The sequence below is a fragment of the Dasypus novemcinctus genome, chromosome 14 (assembly GCF_030445035.2).
Source record: "Dasypus novemcinctus isolate mDasNov1 chromosome 14, mDasNov1.1.hap2, whole genome shotgun sequence".
Lineage (NCBI taxonomy): Eukaryota > Metazoa > Chordata > Mammalia > Cingulata > Dasypodidae > Dasypus > Dasypus novemcinctus.
Window position 1 is genome coordinate 76,128,251 of NC_080686.1, and position 16,497 is coordinate 76,144,747.

General features: G+C 31.5%; 1 protein-coding gene across 2 annotated transcripts in view; it reads right to left on the reverse strand.

Annotated features, from left to right (window-relative positions):
- The window catches only part of CSMD3 (CUB and Sushi multiple domains 3), a 1,328,729-nt gene that overhangs the window by 312,812 nt on the left and 999,420 nt on the right, over positions 1 to 16,497 (reverse strand). For both annotated transcript variants that reach the window (XM_058275930.2, XM_058275932.2), the window contains 3 exons: positions 12,321 to 12,512; positions 5,154 to 5,292; positions 3,110 to 3,297 (listed from right to left, as the gene is read on the reverse strand). In XM_058275930.2, coding sequence (XP_058131913.1) covers positions 3,110 to 3,297; positions 5,154 to 5,292; positions 12,321 to 12,512 — 519 coding nt within the window. The remainder of the gene's footprint in view (positions 1 to 3,109; positions 3,298 to 5,153; positions 5,293 to 12,320; positions 12,513 to 16,497) is intronic.

The window sequence follows — 16,497 nt, forward strand, 5'->3', positions numbered from 1 at the left end:
CAGAATGCTTTGAAAACTGGCAGAGAAATTTGAAAATAAGTTTATCTATTGTGGGGGCTTGGTACTAGATACTTTGTTAACAGATCTGGGTAAAACCTTCAGATAATTTCCATTTTATTATCGTAGATTAAATATAAAATAAGGAAAAGTGCAACTGAAGTCCATCACAATTCAGTATAACAAATGTGATTTCCTATGTTAGAATTGATTTTCTGTTAATGAGAAAAAGTAGGTAGGTATATCTCTGTATATGAGTCATAGATACAACAGAATCTAAGCTAACATCTAGGTGCTTGGCTACTACAGAATCTATATTATTGTAATATATCAAGATCTGATTAAATGTAACAGTAAAAATATATTTTGTCCATTCATAAGTCTGGAAAGAATTCAAAATATAAGAACAAATTAGTGTTCTGTGCTTTGAGAAGAAAACTTTCTATAATTTCTCCCTGTATGGTGAAAAAATACATTTAAATGATTTAAGTAATTTTAATAGAATATCAGAAGTATGAAGAAGAGTCACCTTCCCACTTCCCTTCTTTCTTTCCTTCCTTCAAACATATACTTATCAAGAGCCCTCTACTTGATAAGTATATTTAATTATATTAAATAAGTACTTATGAGTGTGATGTGTGTTACATACGGAGAAGCATGTTATATGGGAACCTTCTTGAAGAACTGACATCTAAACTGAGCATTGTGAGATAATGAGTGTAAGATGACTAGGTAAAAGGGAAAGGAGAGGTACGATCTGGAGGAGGGGTGTTGGGGGTGTGTGGATCAGATAAACTGGATTTCAGAGTTTCATTCCGAAGCTGAATAACTTGATCTTCATCAGAGCACACAAATGGACACATACACAATTTACAATGAATTAACCAGTATTAAAGTTTTTTCCTCATTTACATCCTATATATTATAGTCAGACTTCACTATAAAATTTGCTTCCCAAACCAAGGAACTATATTTATTTCCAGATGAAATATTCACACAACACTGTTTTCAGGGAAAAATCAGCAGGGTGAATACTAAATCCTGGCATTAAAAATGGTGCTTCATTGTTGGAGGGGTTGGTTTATTTTTAAGACTAAAGCCTCACATTGAGCCTTCTCTTAAACAAGCAGGAAAACACAATGAAATTTTTAGGTAGAAGAGCAACCTAGCATTTCCAGCTGCCCTTCATGAAACTGAACTAAGTGTCCTGAGGGAAAGGAAGGATTGAAATTACTGTTTAAAGGATTAATCTCTTTGACAGGTCTAACTGCCTAATATTCATCTTTTCAAAAGTTTCCCACTACCTTCTTTAAAGTTTTCCCAAAAGTTTCAATGACATGTCAGTGAAACTGTAATGCAAATATAATAAAATCCTCTTTTGTAAGGAGAGCAGAAAATGGTAGGCAAATTAAAAAACATTGCCTCTGCAAAAATTTTATGTTGCTAGCCTCATTTGGAAAGAATTCATTAATTTCATTACTATGTTTACATCCTGCTTTATATCCTTGGTGATTAGCTTTCTATGACTAATACTACCCTTGTTTATTTATATGTTCTCTTTAGGAATTACTTCTGGAAAATTTGAAAAAAAATCAGAGAATCATTACATGAAGGTCTAGAAAGTAGATGGAAATGTGATTTTAGTTTCTGAATAAAATTCTGGGTTGACAGATAAACAAACACGTTGCTGGCATTATTTTTTATGATTTATTAATTTCACTTGCCTACTGAATAGATCCTAGGTAAAATAGACCCTTGCCTTATATTCTTCAAATAAAATATATCAGGATATGTTTGCTGGTTCTAAATTACTTTAGTTTTCTTCTAAAATAATATACATCTGTGTACAATTTCATAAAAGTTTTATAAATGAAGATGGAAATGAACAGAAGAAATACAGCTTGTATTACCTATGGGTTTTAGTTAAAGGTTTATTAAAAGAATCACCTAGACTAAGTCAGGTCCTAAAAACTTTAACTTTCCAGTATTAATAGAAAAATAATAAGCCTATGTCCATTTATATGACATGTACTACAACCACCAAAGGAAAATACTTTTATTGATCTTGATGTTGATGCTGGTGCACATTTTATCCTGAAAATTCTGGATCATTATACCAGAATGAAATCTACATCCTGGCCATATCCAACATATATTCTGGAACTGGCATGTCTTTTCAAGTATTGATAGAGTTATTGGAGGACTCCAAGCATCTGCATCTTTCTGATTTTCACCTATTGAATTTTTCATCTACCAATAAAGCATTCCTTAAACTTTGCCATATGAAATTCCAGACTTTATCTGGACATCTTATGATAGTCCTGGAGTTTTAAATACATATGCAATGTTTTATTTCTTAAAACAAGAATAAAGAAATCTGAAGTAAATATGGCACAATATTATTTTGTGACAAATTGGGTGGTGGACACTTTGAAGTTTGTTGTATTATATATAGTTTCCGTTTGCTGAAAATATTTTCACAATAAAAAATAGTGGTGGTAAGTAAATTCTAAGTCTATAATTTTAGATCTCAATTAATAACTTGAGATGAACTATCAGCCTATGTGTTACAGAATCAAATATAGAAAAATAAATATTAAATTTAAATTGCTAGGATGCTAATGTATTCCTATAGACCTTCAGTATTAAACTTTTGGAGAATATATTATAAACATCCATAGACATTCAAATATTGAATCATTTAAGTATCTGAATAAATATTCTCAAGCATTATAAGTATCATGTTTGTTCTTTTTCTGAATATTGAATTATTTAAATATCACATTCAGATCTGTGTTCTTGAGACTATTGAGAGTAGTCTCTGAATAAAAGTACTTAAGTGACCCTTCAGCTTCCAAAAAATGAGTTTCATACTAATTCTTAATTTGGTTGCATGACACATTTTCTTTGGTAGAAATTAGGGAAATGCTAATTTCTTTCTCACTGATAGGAAAAGTCTACAGAGAGACCCTTTTATTAAATTAATTGTAGGTGTCTGCATTTAAAAAATGCACATATAACTAGTCACCAATATGTCCAAGACAAAATTATTCTTCTGTTAAAAATGTCCACAATTTAAATCATGATGCTAAAGTCAAACACTCACATTTACCTTTATATTCTAAATGAAATCCAGTGTAGCTCACAGACCCATCACTCCGAAAAGCCAAATGCATGGTGTTTGAACTGCTTTCTATTCTCTCTGGTAGCTTGCTGTCTTGAAAACTTCCAATCAGGGGGCTATTACTGTCTGGTCCATCATATATATAGAGGAAGTCATAGTTAGGTTCTATGCTAAAACTGAAAAGAAAAAATAAGTGTGGGTTGGAGGAAAGGAGAGAGAAAGAAGTTATCACAGGCCATAAGTGATAATAATCATATAAATATATATTAGTTCGGTAAATATTTTTAAAAATAAGAACAAACCCATCAAAATTTATCTGGCAACAACATAATGAATATGAATTGCAAAGCTACTAGAACTAATAGATGAGTTCAACATTAATATTTGAAGATAATTAAACAATTTCCTTGCCTATTTCACTGTTGGAAGGATCACTAGAAAAAAGTTGCTTAACATTTGGTTGCAGTACATTTCTTTTTAATTTCCGGCTTGGGCTTAAATAAATATTCAAAATATTGATTTGCATCTTCTTTGAAAATGCAAACAAAACAAAAATCAGTGTTCTTGCTAGGGAATTTCAGACTCTTATTTCTAATTCCATGTTTTTTTCCAGAAAAATTAGGATGGTGAATTAGTACATTATATTTTCTAATATTACATTATATTTTCTCATATACATTATTAGAATAGTAATAGTACATTATATTTTCTGAGGCATTTTCATTATTATTATCTTGGTATTACCAATAATTAAGGAAGGGATTATAATTTTAATTTTACCAATGAGTATGTTATAATCCTTGAAAATCAGTGGCCTCCTGAAGGTCATATAACAAACATCAGAGTTGGAAATCAAATTTAGGTTGCACACTTCCTATATTACAAATTCTATCATCCTCTAATTAAACAGAATAATTTGTAAGTAAACAGCCCTGTATCATATGTCCTTATATTTCTAGTGTTTGTACTGTCATTTCCTCTATTCTAAAAAGGAGGTAATAATAGTACTTAGCTTAGGAAATTGTTATGAAAAGCGAAAGACACTTGTAATATTCTCATAGCTAGCATTATTGTTGTTTTGCTAGTACTAATAAAAATATTTCTTTACAAATAGCGGAAATAAAAATTCCATATATGTACACTTTTGCCAATTTTTCATGAGTTCAAATTATCTTTACTTCTTCTTAATTATGTTTCAATATATTAGAAAATGTTGCATATTTAAGATTAATATTTTTACATAAATACCAAGCAGCTTTAACACACTTGTGGCAGAAAGAGGGTTTCTGTTTTTTGGGTGAAAATGTACACATCTTTTGGACATGAAAGATTAAGAGATTTTCTACTTAGTAAATGAGTTGCTGACACTTAACACTCCTACTGAAAACTGAAGGGAAAGAGTTCAAAAAGGACTTGATGATGCCAAGTATTGGATCTATGTGAAGAAATGGAGGCTCATCCAAATAAAGAACTTATCCAATATAACACAGATGAAAGTGAAAGAAAACCCAGTTGCCCTCTTTCCCACCTGATAAGCTGTATCCCTTATTTCAGAACTAAGTTAATCTTGCCATTTATGTTGCTAAACAGCAAGTGTAAGTGTTGTGATGTTCACATCTAAGGCTCCATTATGAGACAAGTTCTGCTGGTAAATCATGTAGAATTGACTTTTTAATCTTGAAGTTTAGGAAAATCTGAGTTTTTTGAAGTAGTGATGGTAAAGACTGGTAGGGAGGAAAAATTATGAAGCGATCAAACCTCTGTGAGTCAAAGAACCACTCAACATTTAACATTTTTTCTCCTGGGTACAATCTGGTGGAGATGCTCACCCACTTCCCTGCAAAACTGCTTTGGCATCTAGACTATTGTTCAAGACTTTGTAAACAGTTACAGGCTGCACAGTTGCAAAGTATTAGTATTGAGATTCATTAAAAAATAATAATAATGCCAAGTTTAGAAATAAAAGAAATAAAAATGCTAATGCAAAGTGACCAGAAAGATTTTTCAAATATGGAAGTATGTAGGAACTCACCTGATAAATGCCAAGGAGATAACATAATCTGAGTTGACGGTGATAGTCCAGTCGCAGTCCCTGCTGTGGGGATACGGATGAGGGAAGTTTGGCGAAAGAATGAAGCCTGAAGATCCTGTTAAATTGCCTCCACAGGGTGCTTTAATTCAAACAAACAAAAAGTCTTAAGTGACTAATTAAATTTATTAGCTATCATTATTTGTGAAAACACTTCTTTAGAAGGGTTTATGAAGTTTTGTTCAGACCTGACTTTTTATACTATTGTATCAAGAAAGATCATTATATGCATACATAGAACTGCTGCTTCACTGGTTTCAAAAGACAAGAAAAAAATACATATATGCTTTTTCTCCCTTTCCATTAATATTTTGTTTCATGTAAAATAAAAATTGGCATTGAGAAGTGGATAAAGATGGTTTCCACATGGCTACTGGAAAAAATATGAAGGTTACTAGAAAAAATTAGAAACAAAACAAAATAGAACAATAGCATATGCAATATTTGACCCATTTTCACATCTTCCATGATACCATTATATATTAATGGAGAAAGAGGCCTTAATAACAGTTCGAGAGTGAGAATGGGTAATTATCTCAGTACCTAGAGCACTTTACAATAAAATGCTCTTATATTGAGTGTTAGGCTATTCCTAAATTCTAGTTGCTTGACTTGTTGATAAAAATAGGCAGTTACTATAGTTATTATCATAGCCCCAAACAAAGGTTTCTGTAACACTTCAATGGAGAGGCTCGAAATATTTTCAGTGAAATTCAAAGATCTCCTTAGGGAATTACTGTTGAACAGCTTATTTTCCGGAAATAATTTATTACATAGTTTGGCAGCTTCAAGAAAAATAGAGAAATGAAGATATAAAGGTTTCTGGTGGCAGGATGGGAAAGTGAGCTGTATACATACATAAACATATATACATACACATACACATGCATATGCATATACATATATATACATATGCTTACACAGACATGTACATATACATATAAGAGTGCAGTTAAGGTTCTCATGGTCTCATGATGTCTCCTACACACAATCAACACATCAACATTCTTATTTTATCTGATTTTGAAAGTGTAGTTTTCTCATATAAATTTTACTCTTCAGCTAAAGACATACCAGATTCTTTTGCCAGCATAAAACTAGTTTGAAAGGAGAAGCTGAGTTGGTTCTGGCAAAATTTAACATCTTTCCTCTTTGGATGACTTTAAATATGCAAAACTATCATTATAATTTATATTTTTTTGTCATTTAAATGATGGATGTCTACTACCACACCTTTCTGCTACCCTTGCCTAGTCTCAGAGGATGGCCCAAATTTCTACTATATTTAGAATATTTAGTTGCTCAGACTAAATTTATTCACCTATACATTTTTGTGATTAGACATTGACTACTCAACTTTCTTCTTCCTTTTTTCTTTTTTTTTTAAGTGCTGTAGCCTTTATTGAAATCTCTTCACAAACAATACAATGAAACTCACTTTGGAGAGAAAACGTATGGTTGCCTTCTATGTGGGAAAGTACTCATTAGATTTTTTATGTTAGGCAACCTGAGATTATTCACAGAGGAGAGGAGCCCTATGAATGCCATCTATGTATGACAGTCTTCATTCATTACTTTTCACATAAAGAATTTGAGAGTACTTACCTTGAGAGAAACCCTATAAATCTTGTCTATGTGGGAAAGCTTCCACTTCTAGTTCTGCCTTCAAGCAACATGAGAGAAGACACACAGGACAGGAACACTAAGTATAGTCTGAATGGGAAAATCTCACTTTTTCTAAGACTACTCAACTTTCTGCTTTTTTCTCCCTCAAGCCTTCTATGCCTCCTAAATATTTCTCTCTACAGAGGATGGTGAGTCACTTCCATTAAGATCAATACCTTCAATCTGGTCACAGAATCCCTCTCCTTACTCCTGAATCTTGCTCAATTAAATATCTCCCTTATTCTCTCTGCCTTTTGCCCCTTTAGTCCACAGACATATGCATGTGTCTTTCATCCTAAAAGCAAAATTCCCCATGACCTATGTCCTTGCACCTTCTTTCAAACTAAGTCTTTTGAGAGAAAGGTCTAATCTTATCTCTCTCTGTTCATTTATGTGCTGTATTTACCTATGGGCAAATTAAGATGATTATCACAGAAAATCACCAAAGAAAAAGTTGATAGTTTACTATTTTATATCTCAAAGTAAAAAAGTAAAACAAGAAGGTATTCATCATGGGAAACCAAACTATAAGGTTTAGAATTGTTTTTGTTTTTAATTATATTTAGAGAGACTATAACATTTTTATTACTTAAGGATTCCAGATATCTATATTTTGCTGTGCCCATCTTTCATTCTCTTCGGAGCCACTGCTATTTCCCACAAGTCCCTAACCCTCAATACAAGCATTTATTATCTCCTCCCCAAATGACTTTTGAATTGACAAATATAATGGAGTCTTTTCTGCCCTTATCTCTCTCTTCATATCCATTTTTTACCGTAATTGTTGTTCTTCATCCTAAATTCATCATCCTTGTTTCTCCACTTCTTATTTTCTTCAAGTGTTTTTGCTCAGATTTCAGTTTCATTGACAAGCTATTCTTCTTTCACTTCATATTATTGTCTTTATATCCTCTTGAGTTCCTTGTCTAATCCTCTCTAATTATTACTCCTTACATTCTTCCTTTTTGATCATATCTAAATGTATGATTTATTCTGCCATTTAAATACTGATGAATCCTTTTCTTATTTCCTCCAGGTTTTTTGGCTGACTTTGAAACTAGATGCCCAAATGCCTACCACTTATCTCTACTTAGTAGACTACAGGTACATCAAGCATAACATATTCAAAATATCCAAACCAAAACTCAAATTGCTTCTTCTTCTGCATTCCTGAATTGTTTGATTAGCACTATCATCTACTGTACTCTGGTATCCAATCCATCAAGAAGAGCTACCAAGATTCTACCTTATAAATATTTTCAATCAACCCCTTCTCTCATTTCTAGATCTGACTCTGATTATGTGTCTCCAAAATTATTGCAGTGGCTTCCTGTTTCCATGCTCTAATGTTCATATTGCCAGTTCATATTGCCCATTGAAAAAATCTAACAATACTATGCACATTCTTAAAATCCTGCAGTTGCTCCACATTGCCTAAAGGATGATACTCAAAGTCCAGTACAACTTTCATGATCTGACCTCCTCTGCTTACATTTCCACTCTCATTGATCACTAGTCTAGGCACATAATTTATACTTGAATACTATCAAATTGCTTATAGTTCTTTGTCTTTACTTATGATAAACACTCTTTTTGAAATGTCCTTTTCCCTTCTGCATTTATATAATTCTTACTTACGTTTCAACATTCCACATTTCTTCTAAGGAGTTTTCCTCAAAATCCCAAGTCTGGGTATGCTTCAGCTATCCTAATCCATAGCAATCTCTGCCTATCTCCATCATTTCCATCATCATCTTTTATTTATATACTCTGCTCAGATGTCTATATTTTCCATAAGCTAAAAATGCTATCTTATATGTTATTTAATCCCAGTCTTATACAACATTTTATACTTTTATTTTGTCTTATATGTTATTTTATCCCTGGTATTTAGTGTATACTTAACAATCCATAAATGCTTGTTGAATTGCCAGTGTCTCTTTATATTATAAAGGTAGTGAAGATAACTATATGGAGAAAAACTGCATACAATTTGCAGCGAAGTGTTTGGATAAAATAATAGTATAGTTTGACTTTGAGACTTCTAAAATCATATATAAAATAAGAAAAGCATTCATAATAATAGAAAATGAATGTATATATGGATAGAAAGCTGGAATGATAGACAACAAAATGTTTTTAGTGGTTTTACTTGGATTCTAGGGTGATGGGACTATGTACAATTTTGGGAGAAAGGACAAGCAATTTGCTTAGATTTTCCTACAGAGAACATTGATCGCTTTTGTTGTTAGAACTTTTATACAAATACACATGTACATATATATATATATATTTATACATGTATAACATGTTACAAGAGATATAGGAAATATTATATATATTTAGATATTTGTATTAAGTATATATTTAAATATTTAAATATTTCATAGGCTATTTTCCAGGATCATACTATTATTTGAACATAAACTTTTCAAATATTCTTTTTTTTCTATTACTTAGAATATTTATCAAAGTTTTCCCAATATACTTCAAGGCTAGTTGATTCTGAAGATCAAAAAGCCAGTGAGATAAGCAAAGGCATTACTGGAAATTTACATACCCAACACTCAGTGAGTAAAGGAAATTCTCTTTGACTTTAGTATATTGAACTTTAAATAGCATTTAGAAAATGCATTTTTATATTTATACATCTAATCATACAGCACCTAAAATAAGTTTCTCCTAAAGTACAATAGATGCATGAATTATATATTCAGTTAGGTTCTAAGGAATTGTGACATTAGTGATTTGTTCTGAGTGAACATTCTTGTGAAGCAGCTTCATTGGCATCAATTATTGACAACTGCTTTATAATTGCCTTAATTGTTTCCCTATTCAGTATTTTTGTGCCTGTCTAGTGTCTTGGCATCCCACCCACGCTAACGTCTTTGTTATTTACCTTCATATCAAATGTTGCTACTTTCCTTCTGGCAATGTCACAGTAATCTTCACACTGTCAATTTTGTTGGAGATGAATTCTATTAACTCTTTTAAAGATGACGTCCTTCTGTTTGGTATTTGCTGTAATGCTGACTACTTTTACATGCAAGCAAATGCCTTATGCTCCAGGATCTGAGACATAGATTTATGGAGTTTTTAAAAAGTTCAGGGTTTAATCTTTGGCATAGTATTTCCAATCATGGAGTTCTTTCTTATCTAGTTTCAGAGGTCAATCTTTCTGCAACCTTAGCAGTTTTTCAGACTTTTAAAAAATGTTATTTTCTTCCTCAGAGAAGCTTTAATGCATATCTTCTTTTCAAGGTATCTTTTTCCACCAAAAAATAATACACAGCCCCATAATCTGTACAAAAACTTTCCACAAGCTGTTCAACTTAAGTATGATTTAGTGCTTTCTTTCTCTTTTCCTTTCTCCTTTCCTCCCTTCCACCTTTCTGTCTTTCCTTCTTTCCTTTTTTCCCTCCCTCCTTCCCTTCCTTCCTTGCTTCTTTCCTTAGAATTAGGAAGTGCTAGCTAAAGGATATTCTCATCTATAGGTGGAATTTTCCATTATCCTACCAGAAAACCCTCTGATCTTTTGCATTTTCTATTTTAGTATTTTTCTAATTTCACTAAAAAACTTCAATATTTTAGAATTGTAAACATAAAAACATTTGAAATAGCATAATCCATAATCCTACTGATATTCTAATACTCAAGACCCTTTAACCAAAATTAAGAATCATGACAAAGGTAAACAGTTCTGCAGTAAGTCTGTGGTGTACTATTATTTCCTCTTTCCATGAAGATGACCTTTATTAGATGTATGAATTCCAATTAATTGGAATTTGGCATTTTAACTTAACTGAAAATTTTCACATTAACTGAGTGGTAAACAAACAAATGAAAACTTTTATGTTTCAGTGTTTATTTGTTCAAAAATGTTTTTAAGAGCATGTTTTATTACTTTTCTAAGTACAGTTATGGTAAATGTAAGTTAATTGATGTTTGAGATTTGAAATCTTGTATTGATTCATGAAAATCAACACAGGTGTATGTAAGAAATGATAAAATGTAAAGTAAGATATGACTGTATTTGAGTTGGCTCAACCTATGCCTTTAAAGTTTTATTGGTACTTTTATTATTTTTTTTAAATTTCTTTAATAAGCTTACTTCCCTGTCATCTGCCTCATTTTATACAGGGGAAGTCTAGAAATAGTTGCCTACTCACTAGCTGGCTTGGGCTTGTAGCTGTGCTTTGTTTAGTATATGGAATTTTTAAAAAAATTCTTACATGTAAAAGAGAAAATGTGATGTAAATTTTCATAGTTTTATTTTTAATTTCCTTGAAAAGTAAAGTTCATTTAAAAAAAAACAAAACAAAAATCCAGTGCTTAGAATAGCGCCTGAGACACATTGAATGGCTAAAGAATATGAATTTGCAACTCTTGCACAATAAACCACAAAGAGAGGATATCAGAAACCTGAATAATGAATGCATAAGTTTTTCACTTTAACTGAGGTGGTACCACTCTTCTTATTTCCATGTTACTTTCAAAAGATAAGACATTGAAATGATATTGAAAATATTTGAGTTAGGTATGAGTGGTCAAAAATGAGGTTTTCTTTGCTAACTGCTAAATTTGTCCTGTGCTGAATGCTTCAAGAAATACAATGAACAAGATATGTGAACTTCTCTCAAGTTGCTTACAGTTAGTAGGAGAGACAAAATTTAATAACTATTTCATAGCAGAGAGAACATAGTTTGATTAAATTAATTAAAAATTCAAGATGACACTATTACCAAAATTCTTGAACAAAAAGAGTTTAATTTTTAAAACATCATAGTGAAACTTTTCAAAAAGGTTATTTTTTTATTCCAAAGGTAGTAGCTTTTTCTAACTTTCTTACACTCAGTAAAGAAATAAAGCATATTTTAATTTTTTCTCGACTCTGACTTAGGGATTCAAGAGCAGAGTATGGAAACCAAAGGCAGACAGTTGAAATAAGAATCAAGCTCCTACGGCTTCTTAGATCACCAAAATAAAAACTGATTTTCTTTTGGGATACATGGATTGGCTGGAGAGTCATACCTTTGAAACCCTAACATTGTTTCCAATAAAATTTTCTTTCTTAGAAGAAATAATAATTTTACAGGCAAAGTCATTATGGCCCATTTTAAACATAAAGTCTGCATCTACTTTATAAATTTTAAAAACAGTGTATAACTACATTTATATAGCAGGTAAGAGTGGTCAATATTTTTCAAGAGCTGTGATTCACCTCTCTGAGAATATGAGACCCATAAAGAACCTACAGAAATTATGGACTCTCTCCAGGGGAAAATTAACAAGCATTTAAAATTTTGTACATTTTCTAGAGTTTCAAAGATTTCTGCAAACTTAGACTCCCAATAGAACCAATTAAGATACTTAATAACAATGACATCAGTTTTTTTAAACAATGTTTTATATTTATATAGAATTTTAATTTTCTTCAACTCATACCTATACACACTGGTGGGCTGGGCTGCCAGAAGTATCGATTTTCTACCTGAATGCAGGTTATTCTTTCCTCTCCTTGCAGCTCATATCCTGGGTCGCACTGAAAAACAACAGTGTCCCCAGGTTCTCTTCCATCTCCATTTCGAGTCCCATTCATTGGAACCCCTGGGTCACGGCATGCAGTGGCAACAGAACCTATCAAAAGAAAGGAACAAAATTTTAGTTTTGATACTATTAAAACCATTTTCGAAGTTCCAAATAATGAAATTAGAAGTTTAGAAACTTCCACATACCTATGTGTTTTTAGACAATTAACTTAGCAATACTTAGGTCAATTTTAAAATACCTATACAATAAATGTTTTTTTTTTAATTTGTTAATTAAATAATTCCTTGACTAACTTGTGTCAGGAAAGGGCAAGAAATGTGTAAATAAATAATAGGCTGACTAAAGGTCATTATGCAATCTATGAAAGATCCATTAAGGAGGATGGAAATTCAACTTATAGACCAGGAAGTTAAAGTTCTGATAAAGATAAAGGTCAGATAAAGTTCTGAGCTTTATCTCAGAAAAAAATTATATCTCTCAAAATTCAATTACAAAAGGGGCCAAAGGCATTTCATTGCAGAGATATCAAAAGTCAATTACACACATGAAAATACATCCAACATCATTAGCTATTAGAGAAATGAAAATTAAAACCACAAGATAGCATTATATACCTATCAGAATGGCTACAGTGAAACATAGTGGTAATACCAAATGCTGGCAAAAATATAGAGTAACTGAATTACTCATATTGCTGGTGGAAATATAAAATAGTACCCCACTCTGGAAAGGAGTACAGCAGTTTTTCATAAAAAGTGCTTACCGCACAACCCAGCAATTGCACTCTTGGACATTTATCCCGAAGAAGTGAAAGCTTAGGTTTACACAACAACCTAAACATGAATATTCATCCCTCTTTATTTGCAATAGCCTAAAAGCTAGGAACAAGCTAACTTTCCTTCACCAGCTGAATGGTTAAACAAACTGTGGTAAATCTGTATTGTATAACATTACTCAGTAATAAAAAATGATTAACACAGCAACTTGGATGGATCTTAAGGGAATTATGCTGAGTGAAAAAAGAAAAAAAAAGCCCACCTCAAAAATTTACATACTGACCATTTATATACCATTATTGAAGTGACAAAATTGTAGAGATGGAGAGCAAATAATAATTGCCAGGGGCTGGGGAATATGTAAAGAGGGATTGTGGTTGTAAAAGAGCAACTTGAGAGATCCTTGTTCTGGAGCTCTTATGTATCTTGATTATATGAAGGTGACATGAATCTACATAGAACTAAATAAACACACGCACACACATACGAGTGCATATAAAGCTGATGAAATCTGAATAAGGCTGGTGGGCTGTATAAATCACTTAATTTTTATACTATAGTAATGCAAGATGTTTTCGTTGGGGGAAACTGGGTGAGGAATATACAATATCTTTGTCTTAGTTCTTACAACTGCATTCAAATGTACAATTATCTAAATGTAAAATACTGAAAAATCATTAGAGAAGAGGAAAATAGTATGAGAGCATAGGAAAGCAACCTTTCTCTTTCTTTTTAGTATATGGCACATTTAGTAATAGAGGTAATTCCAAATATTCAGGTTAATGGTACAAAATGTTACTTTGAATTTCCAGAAAGTAGGTTTACCCTGAAGCATTTACCTAATAAGTATCAAACAAAGAAGCTACTAAATTTTCCATTTTAAGTTACTATGGTAGTGTAATCATAAATGTAAGATTCATCACGTGTACAAATGGTTATTTTAAATTGTATGAAGTAATGACTCATATTGCTACATTATAGGCACATAACTGATAATCACTCAGTCTTTCATTTACTAATTTAACATATGACAGGCATTATGTTAGATACTTGGAATACCAAAAAGAAATGAGCAGATACAAATAGAACTGAACAGACATCAAATTGCTTTGGATTATTGTGGTACCAATAAACAAATTCTTGAGATAAATAGATGGATGGATAGATAGATAGATAGATAGATAGATAGATAGATAGATAGATAGATAGATAGATAGATAGATGATAGATAGAGAGATAGCAATAGGTAGACTTTCATCAGTATGTCAATCTGTTACTATATCCAGCACATTTGTTACAGATTATGTATATAATACACATACACAACAAAGAAATAAAGAGAATTTACACACAGTATTGAAATGTTTTAACTCTCATTGTTGTATGGGAACCAAGAAAACAATATTAATTTGAAAAACTGAAAAAAAAAATCAGTGCGGTGTTAAGCCTGACACTGCATCAAAGCAGAAAATAAAAAAGTGATTGTAAACATGTGCATATGTTTTTACTTTGTGGAATCAGTAACAATAGCAAAATCTAAAAAGGTTGCAAACTGTAGACTGAAAATGTCATTTTACTAATCATCAAAATGAAGAAAAATCTGTAAGTCTTCTGACTAATTCTAGCATTCCAGGATGCTCTGTTAGTAACCAGAAGTTTATAGACTTTTTTTTTTTTTCATTTTACAATCAACTAGAATTTCAAGGCAAAGGCCAGGGATTTTAGGTATAGAATTCCTTTACTTCTCATAACAATCCTATGAGTCAAGTGCTTTTGTTAGCATTTTGGAGATAAGGGAAAAAAAGTTCAGGACGATAAGTAACTTGCCCAGTTTTATAAAAATTAAAGAGCAGAACCAAGGCATGAGCTCTAGTCTGATTTCAGAACCCATCCCTACACTAGATTGTCCTCTTTCTATACCATTTGAGTGATTCAATTTCACCCTTTCTTAGTTAAATAATTTTTAAAAACTAATAAGTCTCATTAAGAAATTAGTAGAGATTCTATCCATAAATAAGAAAACTGCAAACTGTCGTAAATCCAAATCCACCTTAAAAATTATTCAATCTACATTCATTGTCAGTTATTTTGAAAGAGTTATTTCTATTTAATAGAATTAACCATCTGATCTATATTAAAGAATATCATGGGAAGTACAGAAGGGCTTGGTTCCAATTTTCAAGGGAATTTGTTCTATAATACCCATCAGTAGTCCTTAGCAGGGTGTCATGCATCACAGTATATGAGCAATCATAATCTTTTGCTTTGGATGCAGATCTTTTGTACAATGTTTATTGTGATAAACTCAATCTTTAAATTTTTCTTGAATTGATCTGGGATGATTTCCACCACAACTAAAACTGATCAATGGATTTTTTGACAATATGCAAATGGAGTGATTTTCTACCATATAAGATTTACACTTAGAATGTTTTTATTAGAAAAATGTTTAAAAAATGTGAGATGTGTTATAGTTTCAAACTGAAAAAATAGTACAAAAGAATATGAGAAAAACTTTTGGTTTGTTTGAGGCTTCCATGCACTGGTAAAAAATATATGTGTATCACTGTTAAGGAAACATTAAATTGAAAACAATTGATATAGTTGGATCTTGACTGAGTATGGGGGAAAAAGGTGTTTTTTCTATCATCTGGATTTATCATGCTTAAAAATTTTAAGTGGGATCAAGTAGTTATAATAAGAAGGCTTCTACACTACAACTGAAAGATGTATGAGAATATGCATTTGCCTCTGGGCCTGGTTGAATTAAAGGAAAAGAGACAGTAAATCCTCACAGTTTCTTTTCTCTGAATTAATAAACAAATTAGAAATTGGGTTTAAATAAACAAATTGGGAGAGAATGATGGGGTTTAATGAAAGACCAAAGAAAAGTTTTCCTCTTGAAATTACCTGAGTTCTAAAAGCAATTAGTTAAATACACACAGGAACAATTACTTTGTATGAATGTTGTTGTCTTATTTTCTTTACTAATTTAAAGTTTGGATTCCATACTGGTTATATTTTGTGTCTGGGTAGACCAAATTAAAATAATCACAGTATCAATCACTCTTGTTTTATTGATTAAATAGAAAATATAGCCATTGAACCCAGTAAATAAGCATTAAAGGAGCAATGCTATATATTCTTGGGAAATAAGAATGAGATAATCTCATGTAATGCATGATTTAGGTGATAATTAACATGATTTAAAAAGCAATTACATGGTGAAAACTTTGGTGAAGTATTGGTCACATATTTAAAAACATTAATTTTTATTTGATATTTATTTTTTACTT